Source organism: Lutra lutra, chromosome 18 (genome assembly GCF_902655055.1).
Source record: "Lutra lutra chromosome 18, mLutLut1.2, whole genome shotgun sequence".
Taxonomy (NCBI): domain Eukaryota; kingdom Metazoa; phylum Chordata; class Mammalia; order Carnivora; family Mustelidae; genus Lutra; species Lutra lutra.
The window spans coordinates 16,058,423-16,078,263 of record NC_062295.1 but is presented as its reverse complement, the minus strand read 5'-3'; the positions used below and the strand labels follow the sequence as shown (position 1 = coordinate 16,078,263).

The 19,841-nt window shown below is 39.8% G+C and overlaps 1 protein-coding gene across 2 annotated transcripts in view; it reads left to right on the top strand.

The window, feature by feature from the left end:
- The window catches only part of DNAH3 (dynein axonemal heavy chain 3), a 175,063-nt gene that overhangs the window by 111,419 nt on the left and 43,803 nt on the right, over positions 1–19,841 (top strand). For both annotated transcript variants that reach the window (XM_047714390.1, XM_047714392.1), the window contains 3 exons: positions 11,550–11,653; positions 14,297–14,591; positions 16,380–16,559. In XM_047714390.1, coding sequence (XP_047570346.1) covers positions 11,550–11,653; positions 14,297–14,591; positions 16,380–16,559 — 579 coding nt within the window. The remainder of the gene's footprint in view (positions 1–11,549; positions 11,654–14,296; positions 14,592–16,379; positions 16,560–19,841) is intronic.

The window sequence follows — 19,841 nt, the reverse complement described above, 5'->3', positions numbered from 1 at the left end:
TTGCCTTATGTATTTTGGTGTTCTGTTCACATTTGTAGTATGCATATAGTCTCTAATTTTAATTTCTTCTCTTTTTGATTATAAGTGAGATTGAATTTTATATATATAGCAGCTGTTTGTTTTTCCTATGTTCTGATCGGTTTGTGTTCTTTTTTTTAATGCTCTGTTGTAGGGGTTTGCTTTGGTTTTTTTTGTTTTGTTTTTTTTTAAATTTTAAAAAATTATATAATAAAACTTTATGAAGTAAAATGTTAACTGTAGCTCACTCTGGTTAGCAAATGTGGCTCATTTTTATTTTCTTCTTTATACTTTCAGCATTTGAAATTGTCCACAGCTCAATAATTTTAGCAATATTTGAATATGAAAGCCATGCCCACCCATTTTGAACATATTGGCAAAATACAGAAAAATCCTGGAAAGAAAGAAAATATCACTTACGGTGTCATAATTTCTCCATCTTTGTTACTCTTCGTTTAAATTTATAAAGTACAGATTCACATCTAAATGAATGGTCCCCTAGAATTGTTCAGTGTACAGCATGGACAGCCATATTCAATCGTCCTGAAATAGCATCCCCATACACTTCTGAATCCACTCCCCAGAAGTCATTAATATTAATTCTTCCAGTATATGTATACCTACATATATATGTATATATGCACACACATATATCTATATGTCCATACATGATCATATGATTAGGTACAAATGTCTTTATGAGAAAATTCAAGAAACTTTTTAGAGTCCTTAAATGTAATAGATATATCAGGATGCCTGGGTGGCTCAGTTGGTCAGGTGTCTGCCTTTGGCTCAGGTTGTGATGCTGGGGTCCTGGCATCAAGTCCCACATCGGGCTCCTTTTTCAGCAGGGAGACTGCTTCTCCCTCTGCCTCTGCTGCTCCCCTTGCTTGCTCTCTCTCTCTCTCGGTATTAGAACGGGGAAGCCGGCCACAGAGACAGAGCCGAGGAGTGACTCTCAGCTCGGGGCCGCCCCGAACCGGTCGCAGGCTCGGTCAGCCCGGAGCACGGCCGGAGGCCAGGGTGACGGGAGTCACTGGGCGCCGTTCTCTGAGGGCGCAATGAGGAGTGGGGCCCCGGGCTCTCGGCTCCTCCGGGCCGGAGACCGGGAGGCCGCCATCTTCATTCCCGTCCTCCGGAACTCTGCTTTGTTTTTTTTAACAGACTTTAAATGTAGGTTTCCTTTTGTTTGTTTTCCCTGGATTGTGATGAGTCCTTTCTGTCATTGTCATCGAGGGAAAGCTTTATTGTCTGGCTTCCATATATATAATCTCTTTTCTTATTTATGTGTTTTTGTCTTTTTAAGATAGATTTTTTTTTTCATTTTAATGTCACCCACAACTTCAGTTATGCTTTTACTGCCTTGAATGATTTTAGTACTGCTGTTGTTTTCTCTTGTTTCCCTGTTATCCTTTCTTAGTGTAACAAAAGGAAGTCACGTTGTCAGGGTTTGAATCCTGCCTCCAATACTTACTAGTCAGCCTTAAGGAAGTTACCTGTCCCCTCTCAATTTCCTCAATTATAAAATGGGAACAATAATAATAGTATGCAGTCATGGTGTTCTTGTGCAAATTAAGTGAGTTCATGGGATGCCAGGATGGCTCCATTGGTTAGGCATCCGACTCTTGTTTTTGACTCATTCATGATCTTGGGATTGAGATTGAACCCCACATTGGGCTCCACACTCAGTGTGGAATCTGTTTGAGATCCTCTCCCTCTGTCCTTCCCCCATTCATGCTCATTCTCTCTCTATCTCTCAAATAAATGAATAAGAATAAACTTTAAAAACTAAATGAGTTAACACATGTAAATACATTTAGAATAAAAGCATGACATACAGAAAGTTAAATATTAGCAATTTCTGTTGCTGTCTTCTCATCATTGTCATCACCATTCTCATCTATTAGCTCATCCATCTTCCTTTTTTAAATCTCATCTTGCATTTTTATCTTAGCCTCCTTATAGCTTTTTTATTTTTTATTTTTTGGCTGTTTAATTTTTTTTAAATGGTGTCTTTTTGTACTCTATTTAGGATTCCAAACAGTTTCCTGAAATTTGGTTTTGAGTCTTACATTAAGCAAGGTTCAGAGGTATACTCTTTAGGTATAATCTCCATATTATATTCCTTTACATTGCAGCATTTTTTTCACAATTATTTTATACTTTCCTCATCCTTCCAGATCAATCTGTTCGTGCTTTGTGTCCATAAAGATGGTGCACAAAGTAAACTTGACCCCATTCTTGGCCCACTTTGTGACAACATCTTTCCATTCCTTCTGCAGCTAGGGGGCTCATCATGTGTCCAGTTCCCACTCAGTTTCTAGGTAACTTTGCCCTGTAATATCTGTCTATCGTTATGGCCTTGCTCCTCACTCCATATCCTACTCAACTGATATAAGAAAAACAGTAATTTCCACATGTACTACATATTGGCTTCTTCATTTACCTTCTTTTGCAGCAACTACTTTGCTTAAAATTAAGCAAGTTTGGTTCTGAAAAGGCCATTCATAAGACTACAGTGACACCTTGCAAGTGATCAATGCAAATTTTCCACAGAAAGTTAAGCTTCATTTTTCAACATGGTAAACATACATCTCTCTTTCTGCTAGCTTTCCAAATTCTCACTGCTTTTGGACATGATTAGGGTAAATAATATTCATATAGCACTTTTATTTTTTAGAGAGATTTATTCATTTATTTTAGGGAGAAAGGGAGAGAGAGCATGCGTGAGCACAGGGGTGGGGTATAGAGAGGGAGAGAGAGTCTTAAGCAGACTCCCTTCTGAGCGTGGAAACCAACACAGGGCTCCATTTCATGACTCTGAGCCAAAACCAAGAGTCAGATGCTTAACCAACTGCATGACCCAGGTGCCCCCTTATAACACTTTTAAAATAACCCCAGATGCTGTAAACTCTGCTGTAGAGTATGGAACAATCTAATGGCCAACATCCAATGTCCACGCATGATCAACTAATACCATCTGTTGGAGGCAGCCTTTTCTATTTGTTTCATCTGTGAACATTCTAGAAAAGGGAAGTTCCTCAACAGAGGGCCATCTGTGACTCTTTACTCTGGAAGGCCATATCTCACTGAATCTAAGGTGCTCTGCCTGACTCCTCCTTACTCATTATGGACTGGGACCCTGCTGCCCCTTACAGCTAGAGGAAGATGGCCTGGTGAGGAGAAAATGAAGACAGTCCTCCCAGATTAATACCTGGCAGGGCAATGGAACAGCTACCCAGTTTTCTGTGTGGGATGTAACCTGACTCTGTGCATCTCAGTGGCCTCCGTTGCCTTTTCTCATGCAATATTTTGGGGTAAGATTTCCCATTCCAGCTGTAAATTCTGCTTGGATTTTTTTTTCAGGGTTTTTTCTTTCCCAAATGACATCATTCCACTTCTTTCTCTTGTGCCTTAATAAGTATTTTAGTTTGAAATTTCAAAGCTCCTGGCCAGAACCCATTTGAATCAAAAGACATGTTTCAAGTACTAAGTATGCCTTTTCTATATATAACAACTTTATTGAGGTATAATTTACATACCATAAAATTATCCCATGTAAGTGTACAAATCAGTGGTTTTTTAGTAAATTTGCATAGTTGTGCAACTGTCACCATAATCCAATTTCAGAACATTTTCATCACCCTGGTAAGATCCTTCAGGCCCATTTTCAATTCATCCTTGTTCCCATTTTTTTAGCCTCAGGCAACCACTCACCTGCTCTCTGTATATTTGCTTTTTTCAGGTATTTCATATGTATGAAATCATGGAGTAAGAGACCTCTTATGTCTGACTCTGAGTATACTTTATTACCACCTTAAAAAGCTTATAATGCCTTTCTAGCCTTTCCTCAAGGACACGGGTTAAAATTCTCCTGATAAGTGCTCCAGGGACGCCTCCCCTGACCTTACAGGACATTGTGTTCTAGGTTTTTCATGCTCTGGAGATGTGGGATAAGTGGACTTCTGAGACAAATGCTGGTGGAACTACATTGGGGAGCATATATGAAGGAAAGCAAACAGGCTTTTGAGGAGTCTCTCAAGGTCGGGTTCGCGTAATCTGACATGGATCCTTGTTTGTCAGCCCAGAGATTTATTTGTCAAAAAAAGTGCTAACTGTCCCTTTATTCGCCCATTCACTGTGTGCCCTTTGAAAACTTACTTCAGGGGCGCCCGGGTGGCTCAGTGGGTTAAAGCCTCTGCCTTCGGCTCTGGTCATGATCTCAGGGATCGAGCCCCGCATCAGGGTCTCTGCTCAGCAGGGAGCCTGCTTCCCCCTCTCTCTCTGCCTGCCTCTCTGCCTACTTGTGATCTCTGTCAAATAAATAAATAAAATCTTTTAAAAAAAAGAAAGAGGGGCGCCTGGGTGGCTCAGTGGGTTAAGCCGCTGCCTTCGGCTCAGGTCGTGGTCTCAGGGTCCTGGGATCGAGCCCTGCATTGGGCTCTCTGCTCAGCAGGGAGCCTGCTTCCTCCTCTCTCTCTTCCTGCCTCTCTGCCTACTTGTGATCTCTGTCAAATAAATAAATAAAAATCTTTAAAAAAATAATAAAAAAAATAATAAAAGAAAGAAAGAAAGAAAGAAAGAAAGAAAACTTACTTCATTGTTGAAAATTTACCTTACTCTCTCAAGTGCCACAGAGGAACACAGAATGAAGCAGGGCCTGGTCAGAGGGAGTAGAATTACCTGGATTTCTACTATTACTACTCTTCTCTCCTTTCTGCCCTCATAGCTGCACCAGAGTTTGGGTTAAAAATCACAGTGCAGGGGCGCCTGGGTGGCTCAGTGGGTTAAAGCCTCTGCCTTCGGCTCAGGTCATGATCTCAGGGTCCTGGGATCGAGCCCCGTGTTGGGCTCTCTGCTCAGCAGGGAGCCTGCTTCCTCCTCTCTCTCTGCCTGCCTCTCTGCCTACTTGTGATCTCTGTCTGTCAAATAAATAAAAATCTTAAAAAAAAAAAAATCACAGTGCAGAGTGAACCAGAGACCTAGAGCTAAATCGTCTCAGTGTCTATCTGTGCTCATCTATGCTGCATGTTTGACATGTGTATCTCATTACCCTCTACAGTGATTTTCTGAGCTTGACATGAAATCAGGCCCATATTATAGGTATACAAATGGTAACCTTAGCCAAGGTCACATAGTCAGTAAATCTAATTTTACTCAGTTGAACTTTTTCTGTTTGGCCTTAATGTTCCTGTATCAAACCACAAACTAGCTCTAGCTAAATCCTATCGGCCAAGGAAGGGAGACAAATACTTTTCTGATTCATGCTTTTAGAGTCTCCTTTTTAATTCTTTTTTTTTTTAATTTTTTTTAAAGATTTTATTTATTTATTTGACAGACAGAGACCACAAGAAGGCAGAGAGGCAGGCAGAGAGAGAGGTGGAAGCAGGCTCCCCGCGGAGCAGAGAGCCCGATGCGGGACTCGATCCCAGGACCCTGGGACCATGACCTGAGCCGAAGGCAGAGGCTTAACCCACTGAGCCACCCAGGCGCCCCACCTTTTTTAATTCTTAAAAAAAAAAAAAAAATCAATTCCATTAAGTAAAAATGATCAAAAAGTATCTTTGTCCATATTACCCTGTTACAAGTGTTTCAGTTTTCAAAAGATTTTCTCTGTCTTGCCCCCCTGATTTCAGCTCTCTAGTTACCATAATGGCATATTTTTATTCTATTTTCATCTGTCATTCTTTTGTTTTTAAGATCGTCTTTGAGAGAGAGGGAGAGACCACTAGTCAAGGGAAGGGGGGGTACAGAGGGAGAGGAAGAAGCAGACTCCCCTCTGAGCAGGGAGCCCAAAGTGGGGCTCCATCTCAGGACCCTGAGATCATGACCTGAGCTCAAGGCAGATGCTTAACTGACTGAGCCACCCAGGTGCCCTGATCTGTCATTGTTTCTTAAAAGCATTTTTTATGTTAATACTTAGTTTTTGCAAAATAATCCATTCATCTCATAAGACATAATTTTGACTGGTCTCCTAATGTGAGACATGTAAATTATTTCCAAATTTTTTGCTATCACAGATGGTGCTGCATACTCATGTATAGAGATTATTTTCATTGTGAATTATTTCCTTATGATAAATTCCCAGAAGTGGGATTTCTGACTTAGACTACAGAACATTTTTGTAGCTCTGTAAGCATAATGCCAGATTGCTTTCTAAAAGTGTTATGCCAGATTAACTTCTAGGTAAAGCTGCAGAGTGATGTAGGATAACAGAGCTCCCTCCTTTAATACCTAATGAAATAAACAAAATCAACAACAACACAATAAAGCCTAAACATTTCCCTGCAACAGCTAGGGAAAATGATTAATTCTATAAACATCCTGATTCTCTAAACATTGAAAAGTAGTGGACAAGAAGAGAAACATAAGATCTGGTATGCTGCATTTCCCAACCCAGAACCCACCACACCACACTGTTCTAAGAGCAATGTTGGGAGGAATGGTGATGAGTTGACAAAATCTTGAGAGTTCTCACTGGTCATCACCACTGTGGAGAGAAGTGGATTACAGTGGTGCCTGTTGATGCAAACAATGTCTAAGAGAAACCCTTGGACATGAAGCCTCTGCTTCATAGGGAAATGCCATTGGTAAATGCAAATCAATAACACAGTGAAATACCATTTCACAGCCAGGCTGAGAATAATAAAAAAACATGGAAAACAACAAGTGTTGGTGAGAACATGGGAAGATTGGAACTCTCACATATGTAAGGGAAATGTAAATAGTACAGCAGTGTTGGAAAGCAATATTTGATAATTCCTCAAAACTTAAACAGAGCTACTGTATGACCCAGCAGTTCCACTCCTAGGTATATGCCCAAGAAAAACAAAAACATTTGTCCACACAAAAACTTGTACATGAATGTTCATAGCAGCATTATTCATAATGGCCAAAAAGTACAATCCAAATTTCCATCAACAGTTGAACGAATGAATAAAATAGAGTATATCCATACAATGGAATATTCTTTAACAATAAAAAGAAGTGAAGTAATAATAATACATGCTACAACATTTTTAGAATGAACCTTAAAAATATCATTATGAGGGATGCCTGGGTCGCTCAGTCGGTTAAGTGTCTGACTCTTGATCTCAGCTCAGGTCTGGCTCTCAGAGTTGTGAGTTCAAGTCCCACATTGGGTTCCACACTGGGAATGGAGTCTACTCTTAAAAAAAAAAAAAGGTTTGACATTGAGACAGTGTAAGTAAATATTGGGGCTTTGTGTTTGCTGAGTCCCCTAATATTGGTCAAACAGATACTTTCGACCCTACTTCCTGAAATAAGTGAATGTGTTAATCAACTAGAAAAATAAAGTAAAAAAATTTTTAAAAACATATAGATAGGTAGATCGATTGATAGATTGAACATGGAGTAAAAGAAGGTAGTCACAAAATAACATATATTATATGATTTCATTTACATGAAATTTCCAGAATAGACAAATCTATAGAGACTGTAGATCAGTGGTTGCCTAGTGCTGGAATTGGAGGGGGAGATGAGGGATAACAGCTAAAAGATATAGGGTATATTTTCCATATAATGAAATGACTTAAAATTGGTTATAGTAATGGCTGCATAACTATGCTTATTAGTACATCACATATACATATATTTTTTAGTAAATCATTGATATGAGTGACTTTTAATTTCAATAAAACTGTCTTTTCAAAGTTTATAGATGAGGTGATAAAACAGAATTAGAGGAAAAGAGGGATTAAAAACCAAAGAAACAGGTGCACCTGGGTGGCGGAGTCAGTTAAGGGTCCAGCTCTTGATTTCAACTCAGGTCATGATTTCAGGGTCATGAGATCGAGCCCCACATTGGGCTCCATGCAAGGTGCGGAGCCTACGTGGGGTTCTCTCTGTTCCTTTCCCTCTGCCCCTCCATCTCACCACCCCCCACCAGGTTACACACACTCCCTCTCTCTCTAAAAAAAAAAAAAGAAATCTTACCATTTGCAATGATGTGGATAGAACTAGAGGGTATTATGTCAAGTGAAATAAGTCAAGCAGAGTACAACAATTATATGATTTCACTCATGTGGAATTTAAGAAACAAAACAGCAGATCAGGGAGGGAAGAAAAAAGACAAAATCAGAGAGGGAGACAAACCATAAGAAACTCTTTTTTTCTTTAAGATTTTATCTATTTATTTTTTTTTAAAGATTTTATTTATTTATTTGACAGACAGAGATCACAAGTAGGCAGGGAGGTAGGCCGAGAGAGAAGGAAGCAGGCTCCCTGCTGAGCAGAGGACCCTGGGATCCTTACCCTGGGATCATTACCTGAGCTGAAGGCAGAGGCTTTAACCCACTGAGCCACCCAGGCACCCCAGATTTTATCTATTTATTTGACAGACAGAGATCACAAGTAGGCAGAGAGACAGGCAGAGGCAGGCAGAGAGAGAGGGGGAAGCAGGCTCCCTGCTGAGCAGAGATCCCAATGCGGGATTCGATCCCAGCACCCTGGGATCATTACCTGAGCCGAAGGCAGAGGCTTTAACCCACTGAACCAGCCAGGTGCCCCAAGAAACCCTTAAGTATAGGAAACGAACAGGGTTCCTGAAGGGGTGGGAGGTGGAGAGATGGGGTAACTGGGTGATGACATTAAAGAGGGCATGTGATGTAATGAGTAGTGGATGTTATATACAACTGAGGAATCACTGAACTCTACCTCTGAGACTGTTAATACTCTATATGTTAATTGAATTTAAATAAAATAAAAGTAAATTTAAAATAAAAACCAAGGGAACAAATTGACAATGAAGCAATACCATTAATGATCTAATAAATACATTAGGAATAGCAAGGAATAAAGTGTAGATATCTCATAAATGGCTTAGAGGGAAGGATTGCGAGTACTACACTTACTATACAAGAAAATCCAAATATATTAAAATGATTATCAATAATATGATTGATATGGAGGCCAAACAATGCTAATTCCTTAAGTAGGTAACCCAGTAAATAGTATAGACAATATATACAAAAATATAAATGAGAAATTGTTCCTAAAATGAACATCTGCTTTAACAAATTATGAGCATGCCATGTTTCAAGAAAAACTGATACAGAATAATTGACCAATGGGGCGCCTGGGTGGCTCAGTGGGTTAAAGCCTCTGCCTTCTGCTCAGGTCATGATCCCAGGGTCCTGGGATCGAGCCCCGCATTGGGCTTTCTGCTCACTGGGGAGCCTGCTCCCCCCTCTCTCTGCCTGCCTCTCTGGCTACTTGTGATCTCTGTCAAATAAATAAATAAAATCTTAAAGAAAAATTGACCAAAAGACATGCTGATTATATGATTGGGCTTACAGATAAAAGAGATTGCATCACACATGTAGGTAAGGAAACAAAGTCAGTGAAGGGGGAGGATCTGATGTATCTCACACGTCCACACAGCAACTTCGTGCACAAGGAAACGTAAGAGAACAGTCAGAAGTTAGAGAAAAAGAAAATGTGAAATGAGAATTCACTCTCAGCCAAGTCACTGTTCAAAAACAAAATCAGCTGACCGATATTACCGAACTTGCAAGAACTTAGAGAATGAAACACCTATCAGTCCCTTCTTGGGAAAAAAAAAAGGAAAGAAATCAGCCAACTAACCAATCAGTCAAAATAAAGAACTATTGAATGGTCTGTGGTAGAAGCCATAAATTTCTGCATTGACTCTATTGAAATAGAGACCTCAGAATAAGGAATGGGAGAATTATGATTCTTCTCCACAACAAAAGGCACCAGAGGAGGGGAGATGGAAGGAAGAGTGAGTTAATCACCTCATAGCTTATAACCGAATCAATGAAATTGATCTAATGTTGAGTCACTTGGATTTACAAATGAAATGTAATGTCAGGATTTGCTTCAAAATACTCCAGACAAAGAAGAAAGAAAAGGAAAGGGAGGGGGAGAGGAAGCGAGAGAGGGAGAGGGAGGGAGGTAAATGAATATGGTGGTGGTTGATGGTGGGAACATGGATGAGACAAGAATAGCAAAATGCTATTATTGAAGCCAGATAATGGGTACATGGCAGTTTATTATACTATTCTCACTTTCATGTCTTTAAAGTAAATTTTTTTGCGTGATAAGTTAAAATACAATCATAGAGTTGGACTAAATGATTTTTTAAAAGCATAACTTTAATCCCATTATACTTAAAATTATTCTTTAATTAAGAAGCATCATGCGGCTCCTGGTCGGCTCAGTTAGTAGAGCATGCAACTCTCAATCGGGGGGTCATGAGTTCAAGCCCCATGTTGGGTGTGGAGATTTTTTTTTTCTGAGAGAGAGAAAGAGCACGCACACATGCACACACAAGCTGAGGGAGGGACAGAGGGAGAGCAAGAATCCTAAGCATTCTCCACGCTCAACACCAAGCCTGACGTGGGGCTTAATCTCAAGACCCTGAGATCATGACCTGAGCCAAAATCAAGAGTCAGACACCTAACCCACTAAGCCATCCAAGGGCCCCCAAAGATTATTTTTCTTAAAAAAAAAAAGTTTGTTAGTGCCTGTTGGTGATGGTTAAAAGTTGAATAAAGATTTTTTTTAAGTGTCTTGCTAAGAGAATAGATCTTAAAAGTTCTCATCACAAGAAAAAAAAATTTGTAAGTGTATGTGGAGACGAATGTTAGCAAGACTTATTGTGGTGATCATTTCACAGAATATACAAATATCAAATCATTATGTTGTACATCTGAAACTATTATATGTCATCATACCTCAATTTTTTTTTCAAAGAGCATCTTATAGGAACTAATATCTCTTGTAGTAAATCATGATTTATCTGAAGTTCGGTAGGTCCTTCGGTTTTACTTCAGTTTTTACTCTCCTCTTCTTCTGCTAGAGTTAAATGTAATGAAATTTAACATCTTTATTTTTTTAATAGTATAATATATATATCATATATAATAATTTTGATATGTGATATGTAAGTATATAATATATGTGATCCTATCCTTACCAAATCCTTACTTCCATCTGTCCTTCCGTGTTCAATGTCTTTGTGTGCCTAAAAAGAAAGCCAGGGGGGCACCTGGGTGGCTCAGTGGGTTAAGCCTCTGCCTTCGGTTCAGGTCATGATCCCAGGGTCCTGGGATCAAGCCCCGCATCGGGCTCTCTGCTCAGCAGGGAGCCTGCTTCCCCCCGCCCCACCTCTCTCTGCCTGCCTCTCTGCCTACTCGTGATCCCTCTCTCTCTGTCAAATAAATAAAGTCTTTTAATAAATTTATTTTTGGGTGTGAGATTTGATTTATTGCCTTTTATTGTTCTTTTCAATCCTTCCTGTTTTACCTTATTAAAATAATTATTTGTGCAATTAGTACCTATCATGTTTTATACAATAAAGTTACTACTCTTTAAATGCTATTTTTCCAGTTTATACAGTTATCATTAATGTGTAAGTTCCTCCACAGCTCTGTCAGTATTGGTAGTCATACATACTCAGATGCCTCTAGCTGAGGTGGTAAAATACCTGAAGTACGAAATGTAAACCCTTGGCGTACTCATGACCTGTTCTATGTCTTTTAATCCAGGAAGCATCTATGATTTTTATTTCCTCAAGCAAGGTAATGGACATTGGTACACATGGACAGACTATATCACCAAAGAGGAGGAAGGTATCCCAGCTAATGCAAAGGTAAAAAGAAGGTGGGGGGTGGATTTGCCATGGAGCTTTGGTTTCTAAAATTGCCTGAATTTTCTCCAAGGTGGAGTGATGGATGTCAGTTCTCTATTAGCATTTATAAGAACTTTCTTTTTTTTATTTTATTTATTTATTGGACAGACAGAGATCACAAGCAGGCAGAGAGGCAGGCAGAGAGAGAGAGGGAAGCAGGCTCCCCGCTGAGCAGAGAGCCCAATGCGGGGCTCGATCCCAGGACCCTGGGATCATGACCTGAACTGAAGGCAGAGGCTTTAACCCACTGAGCCACCCAGGCGCCCCCATAAGAACTTTCTTTTAGAAAAATTTCAAACTTGAGTTGGATCAGCCTTCAAAAGCATGGACTTTAGAATTAGAGAGCCTCAGATTCCTTACTCAACCTTCATGCTCTCTGCCTCAGTTTACTCAATGACACAGTAGCAGAAAAAATACTTGAAGGGTGTTTGCAGGAACTGAAGGCATTCTACGTGAACACATGTCATGCATTATGTGCCGGATCCGTGTTGGTTGCTGTTCTGATGATGAGCATTGTCGTGTGGTCAGCAGGCAACGCCACGTGGTCATTGACCTTATCTCTCAGACATCTCAGCCAAAAAAGATTGTTTTCTTCAAAATTCCCAGAGAAGGTTTCCTTGATGAGAATTCTTAGAGAAACAGGTCCAATTAATGGGTTTTCTGGTTAGCAGGTGAGTCAGCTACAACTCCTGCTCATTTCCCTGTGGAAAATTTGCCTCTGTTAGTAGTATCTCGTGGACATACTTTCTTTTACTGGGGGTGATTGGAGACCATTCAGGCCCCAAATGGAGTGGCGGAGAGTGAATGGAAAAGTGGGGATATTGACAATCAAGTCAGACAGCTGGCAGGACCACAGCTGCTCCTGAAGATGGTGTGATAAGCAGAGGCGGATGTGTGCTGAATCCAAGACCCACTCTGGGGGCTGAGTGTTGTGCAGAAGCCCCAAGCACATAGGTCCAAAACTTTAATTCTCCTTAAAGAGCTTTGTCACCTGAACTCCAGAGGCTTGAAATTGTGCTGAATTCATGCAAATAAGAGAGTTCAATGCAGAGAAGATTTTAAGATCTGCTGAAAATTTTCCCCTTGTCAAACAATGTTCTTGTCTCTGAAAATAAAAATCTCTGAAACCCAATTTGCTTTAAACTCCATCTAGGTAGCAAAATAAGCACCTTGTGCCTGATCCTGCACTCAGAACCCCTTACCAGCTACATGGCTTTGGACAAGTGAGCCAATAATTCTCCAGCCTCATAGGATTACTGGTAAAACTGCCAAGAATAATATAGGGAAAACCTTCATAGCTCAACACCTATTCTCTTCATCTATACATCAATTCCTGCTCTGTCTATTCCTTTTCCTTTGAGCAAATTACTTATCAAAAGAAGCCCAGCCTTTTTCTACCAGTATACACAGAGCTTCCATGTTGCACAAACTCAGTTGGCACCATTGACATTATGGTCTAGCTTTGCTTTAGGGGCATCATTTACATAAACCACAGTGTGAATGATGCTTTCTGGAGTTGTGCAAACAGTGGCTCCATGCTGGCCCCTTCTAGCCTAGACATATAAGGAGATGTCAGCATATGATAGACATCTTCCATTCCCTTCCTCTGTTTCCATGGAGGAACCAAATGTCGCCAAATGGTTGATGACAGGGTTCAGGTTCAGAGAAGCCAAATTAAGGTAAGGTATTCCTCTCAAAGTAATAGGGATTCCAGGAGCCCAAGACCAAGCCCTTAGATTCTATCTGGAGTCTGAATAACAGGAAAAGTGTCATAATCCCTATATTGAAAACAAGTTTAAATGGGGATGGCTCCTAGAACCAAGCATCTGAGTGTTGGAAAAAGCAGATCAAGAATAAGTGCAGGGAATGGGGGCTGAGGATCACACCCCACCCTCCCAAGCCAGGAAGTAGGATGACCTATGAGAAGTGGACCTTGCCTGGGGTGAGGCAGACAAGTTGATTCAGAGCAATGATCTCAGAGAGCAATAGCTTTAGACTGGTCCTTAGTGAAATTGGTGTCTATGCTATGGTAGTTTGGTGGCTAAGAATATAGACTTTGGGGGCACCTGGGTGGCTCAGTGGGTTAAAGCCTCTGCCTTCAGCTCAGGTCATGATCCCAGGGTCCTGGGATCGAGCCCCGCATCGGGCTCTCTGCTCAGCAGGGAGTCTGCTTCCCTTCCTCTCTCTGCCTGCCTCTCTGCCTACTTGTGATCTCTGTCTGTCAAGTAAATAAATAAAATCTTTAAAAAAAAAAAAAAAAGAATATAGACTTTGGGATTAGACAAGCTGGAATTCCAGTTCCTGCATTTCCACTTACTTGCTATATTACTTGGGCAAACTGCAGAAGAACTATAGACCTCAGTTTCCTCATCTACAAAACAGAGCCAATAATGCCCATCTTGACATGCATGATCTCATTTAATCCTCAAAACAACTCAGTGACCTGGTGCCATTATTATCCTGTATCACAGATGAAGAAACTGAAGCCCCTGGGGAGGTTAAATACTCACTCAAAATCATAAAGATAGTAAGGGATGGAGCTGAATGCCAAGACCCAGCCTCCCTAGGCCAGTAACAAGACTATCCCATGTCTTTGTGGTACAGGTCTCAGAACTCATCATCTCCACAATGGAGACAGCCAGACAGTCCTTTTTCTTGAAAACCTACGTGGACCATGAAATTCCAGTGCTGTTCGTGGGGCCCACAGGCACTGGCAAATCAGCCATTACCAACAATTTCCTTCTCCACCTTCCCAAAAGCACCTACCTGCCCAACTTCATCAATTTTTCTGCCCGAACCTCAGCCAATCAGACTCAGGATATCATCATGTCCAAGCTGGACCGACGGCGGAAAGGCCTGTTTGGGCCTCCCCTAGGGAAGAAAGCAGTGGTATTTGTGGGTAAGGCATTAGCCTGAATATGAACATAACCAGATTCTTCTATGCTGCAGCAAACCAGAATCTCCCACCATACAGTCCTTCTACTCTAAGGGATAATGTATTTCTGGTTAATGTAATTTAGTATTCCTTCCCTCTCCTTTTCTTCTCCATCCTTCTTCCCTTCCTTTCTTCCTCCCACACTTTTCCCCTCCTCACTTCCCTCCCTTTCTCTCATCTTTAATTTTGTCTTTCCATTCTTTCATTACCATGTATTTGTTGATCAAGTACTATATGTCACATTTTCAGTAAGACATAGTCCAGGTCTTTTTACCTCAGTTAGGCTCCCAGATTCTCCTGAGGTGACAATGAGCCTTTGGATCAGGGAAGGTTACCTTGTAGTGAGAATTAATTCCAGAAGCGTGTTTACCTTCTTGCATCTCCAGAAACAACACTCACTTTGTGATAAACCCCTTATTCCATTTGTGTCAGATAAAGGTTACCAGTAAATATAGAAACTTGATAATTGATAAATAATTATTTGTGAAATAAGCACATTGAGTTTCCCCAGGATTTTATCTGTTTACAAAATACTTCCTCATTTATTTCGTTTGAGCCTAACATCCCTATGAGGTTATTAACCATCATTACCATTTTACCAATCAGCTAATTGAGGCTCCAGAAGGTTAAATTCTCTGTCAAACACCTAGAAAATTCTGGAGCCATGACCCAAACCCAGGGTTTTTTTTATGACAAACATCATATTTTCCACTGTCTTACTGCTAACTCATAGGTTTGTCATTTAGTAAAAATAATGCCCTACTGTTCTGAGTTATCTCATGTCCTTTCCTTAAAATTCATGTATTGATAGTGTATTATGTGTATTTATATCCTTAACCACTAACATTAGCTTCCTAAAGGCTGAGATCCAATTTTATTTTGTTTTCCCTTTCTTTTCTTCACTTTTCCCTTTCCTCCAAACTGTTCTCCCTTCCTATATCTATGGTATTTTCAGAAACAATTTAAGCTTTGCATCTAAATCGATCTAGGTTCAACTCTCACTTTCTAACCCTAGGCCTATTATGATTTAACTTCCATGACCCTTAGTTCCTTACCTCTAACGTAAAGGTAATACCACCTTCCTTATAAAGTTATTATTTGGATTAGATGAGATAATATGTATAAAACTCCTGAAATTTTATCTGACACAAACTTGGCATTCAGTCAGTGTTCATTAGAGAAAAATCAAGAGAGCTTCCATCTATTAGTATCTTCTATGTGCAGTGACCTGTTCACAATATGCTATTGGGGGAAATCAAACTCTGCCATTGAGAAAGTCACTATCCTTGCCATTCTTATTTTGCTCCTCAAAAACCCTAGCTCAAAACCTTTCTCCCACTGGGGTTCAATTTTTTCTTGGTGATCAAATTATATACCCTGTCGGCTGGGATGATGACTGTCTTCCTTACGATCATATCCCCCCAAAATTAACAAAATGTCTAGCACATAGTACAGAATCAATATACTGTGGTCAATGGAATGATTAAAAAAAAATTAAATACCTGTTTGTTGATGCCAATCCATGCATCCTTAAAGTCACAGTGGACAGAGATCTCAATGAGGCAGGAGAATGCAGAACCTAGGAAATCCTCTTCTCATATGGTCAGAATGTCCACTGGCTGAGCTCTGACTAGAGTGAGAATGGGGCAAGTAGGCACAGACTCTCCCAGGAGGGAATAGTTATCTATTGCCTCCTATGAGAAAAAGGAATCCCAAAGACTTAAAATATGTGGCCATGCCTTCTTTCCCCAGATGACCTCAACATGCCAGCCAAAGAGGTGTACGGGGCCCAGCCCCCCATTGAGCTCTTGAGACAATGGATCGACCATGGTTACTGGTTTGACAAGAAGGACACAAGCAGGCTGGACATCGTGGATATGCTGCTTGTGACAGCCATGGGCCCCCCTGGGGGTGGAAGGAACGACATCACTGGTACGTGAAAGAGAAAGTTGTTTCCTCTTTATCATCCAGCAGAGCCAGACCACCTTCATGGATGGAGGGTCGGTGCAGGGCACTCTGTCCTGATGGAAGGTGGAGAAAAGCATATTTGGGCTGTAGCTGGAAGGGTTTGGGCTAGCTCCAGGGAGTGGAATTTGAAGACTTCATGTTGAAAGTTGTGTGAAATGGACTTGAAAAGAGAATGTGAGAGTATTTCCCTCAGCCCTGGAGGAACTCTCCATATGAAAAGGAAAGTTCAGTGGGGTGATGGATTCATGTGTTGTGTTTTTTTACAGTTCTTCAGATTGCCAAAGATCAAACAACTAACCCAAAGTGGCCTAAACAAAATAATACTAATACTACTACTAATAATAATAAAAATAAGAGTTCCTCCTATCATCTAACAGTTCAGGAATGCATTTGCTTCAGGTGCAACTGGATTCTTGTAGGATCTGTATTTTAATTCTGAGATACATCCTTGCTTAAGAACATTAATATCGGGGTGCCTAGGTGGCTCAGTCATTGGGCATCTGCCTTTGGCTCAGGTCATGATCCCAGCGTCCTGGGATAGAGCCCTGCATGGGGCTCCCTGCTCAGCGGGAAGCCTGCTTCTCCCTCTCCCATTCTCCCTGCTTGTGTTCCCTCTCTCGCATCTCTTTCCGTCAAATAAATAATTAATCTTTAAAAAAATATATAAAGAATCTTAATACCATTTCTAGGCTTAAGATTCTTTGACCTCACTCTCTCCTCTGACATTTAGCTTTCTTACCTATAAAATTTTTCATAAGGAAAATGAACAGGATAATCTTATTTGGTACATTGTGTACCTAAGAATAGAGACTCAAAAATGATCACTACCAAGACATGTACTAGTAAAACTGCTGGACTTTAAAGGAAAGGAAAAAGTCTTTTGGGCATCTAGGCACAAAAGACTACATGACTTTTAAGAGAAATAAAATTAGATCATCTTAAAACTGTTCAACCACAATGCTTTATGCCAGAAGGAAATGAAATGAGAATCAAGGATTTTATAGCCAGGAAAGCTGACTTTCAGATATAAAAGGAAAACTGTTATCAGAATACAAGAAGTCAGATTTATGTCTACAAACCTTTTTTTGGGAACATACTAGAAAATGGGTTTCACATGATCAAAATTACTGTAAAGAAATAAGTTTTATGTGCAACTAATGAATCATTGAGCACTACAACAAAAACTTATGAAGTACTATATGTTGGTTAACTGAACATAATGAAAAAAAATTTAAGAATAAAGTATTTCACTATGCAGCCCATCAAAAAAAACAAAATCTTGCCATTTGCAATGACGTGGATGGAACTAGAGGGTATTATGCTGAGTGAAGTAAGTCAATCAGAGAAAGACAAGTATGTGATCTCTCTGATATGAGGAATTTGAGAGGCAGGGTGGAGGGTCGTGGGGGGTTGGGAGGGAAAAAATGAAACAAGATGGGATCGGGAGGAAGACAAACCATAAGAGACTCTTAATCTCATGAAATAAACTGAGGGTTCCTGGGGAGTGTGGGGGTAGGGATAGGGTGGCTGGGTTATGGACATTGGGGAGGGTACATGCTATAGTGAGTTTGTGAAACGTGTAAGCCTAATGATGCACAGACCTGTACCCCTGGGGCAAATAATACATTATTTAAAAATGAAGTATTTCAATATTCAAAATTTTTTGAAAAAAAGAAATAGAACAACTGGTAGTAAACATTAAATATACGGTTATTTGCTGAACTAAGACTACCTGGGAGAGATTACAATATGTAAAGGCTATGAGACCCAGTCTTGTAGATACAGAACAGTTGAAAATGGAGGGGAGATTAGGATAGCAAGTACAAAAAGTTTTAAATTGTTTTCAGTTCTCATAATTGGTAGTGGTACTATATTCTTATTCTAAGATCTTTGTGTAAAGTAGGATTATACAAACAAGTTATTGTGAAATTTTCTATTTCCGCTGACCCTTGTGTCCTTGAGAACAGGGAGTCTCAGTATGGAAGAAAGGAGATCAAGATGTAATATAAATGAAATTAAGTGAAAGCCCCGTATTCCTAAATTAGAAATACCAGTAGTAACTCATGAGGTACTAGGTCTGGGAAATAATAAACAACTCATTAACACTGAACATGCCTAGCACCCAGATTGTTTTGAAATCCAATTTCCTACTAAAAGGAGCCACAGCTTCTTGAGAAATGGCTGATTGCATCTCTAGGACAGAAAATATACAAAATGAGCTTGTAACTTCTTGATATACCAGATAATGAGAAAGCTTTTAAAGGTTTAAAACAGTCATGTCAACAGAACTCAGTTGGTAACATAAAGAGGCCCTCACTGGCCAAAGATGGGAAAATTTGAGCTTCAACAATGATTGCAATTTTAGTGGATTAGAATTTATCAAAATATACTTAAATCCATTAGTCTATTATAACAATGATAGTTGTTCATTTTCAGAGGATGGTAAGGAACCCATTTATTATCTTGAAAACTGATAAATAAATGAAAAGAATCAAATATTTATCCGGATTTTCTTATACGAAATGTACCATGGTATAAGCAAATCCTAGAGGATTGAACTATAAAATATTACAACTAATATATGAAAAGAGATGGTAGAGTCAGAATATCACCATTTTACACTAATGAGTGAATTAGTGGATCTAGCCATTGAGCATCCATAGCTACCAACGTCACAAAAGGAGAGATATCATTATGTCTCTAATGAAAGAATATACTATCATCTACCATCTGGCCCTAGATGGAATCTTAATCTGATCAAATCCCTAGATCCAGCTGCAAATTACTATGAAATACACAGGAGGACAAAGGAACAGAATTAACTGTACCATGAGTATGCAATGAACAAAATCCTAACTGTGGAAACTCTACTGATCAAACAGCCCAAATACTCATCAGACAAAAGATGAAAGAGAGGGATGGAAAGGGAACCTATAGATTAAAAGAGACTTAAAAGATATCAAGTTTTTTTTTTAATTGGGAGGGTTAAACTCTGGCAGGTAGGAATGAACACTTGGGAGATAAAAACATAAAGAAACGCAAGACGGCAAATTATTATAAAAGTCAGGATAATAGTAACCTTTGGAGAGAGACAGAGAGAAGGCTATGATTGGGATGGAATATATGGAGGGACATCTATGAAGGGCTGGCGAAGCTTTATTTTTTGACTTAGATGGTAGACATCTAAGGGGGTGCTGACCTTATGATTCACTAAACTTTATATTTTTTTTGTCTGGTTTTCAGTAT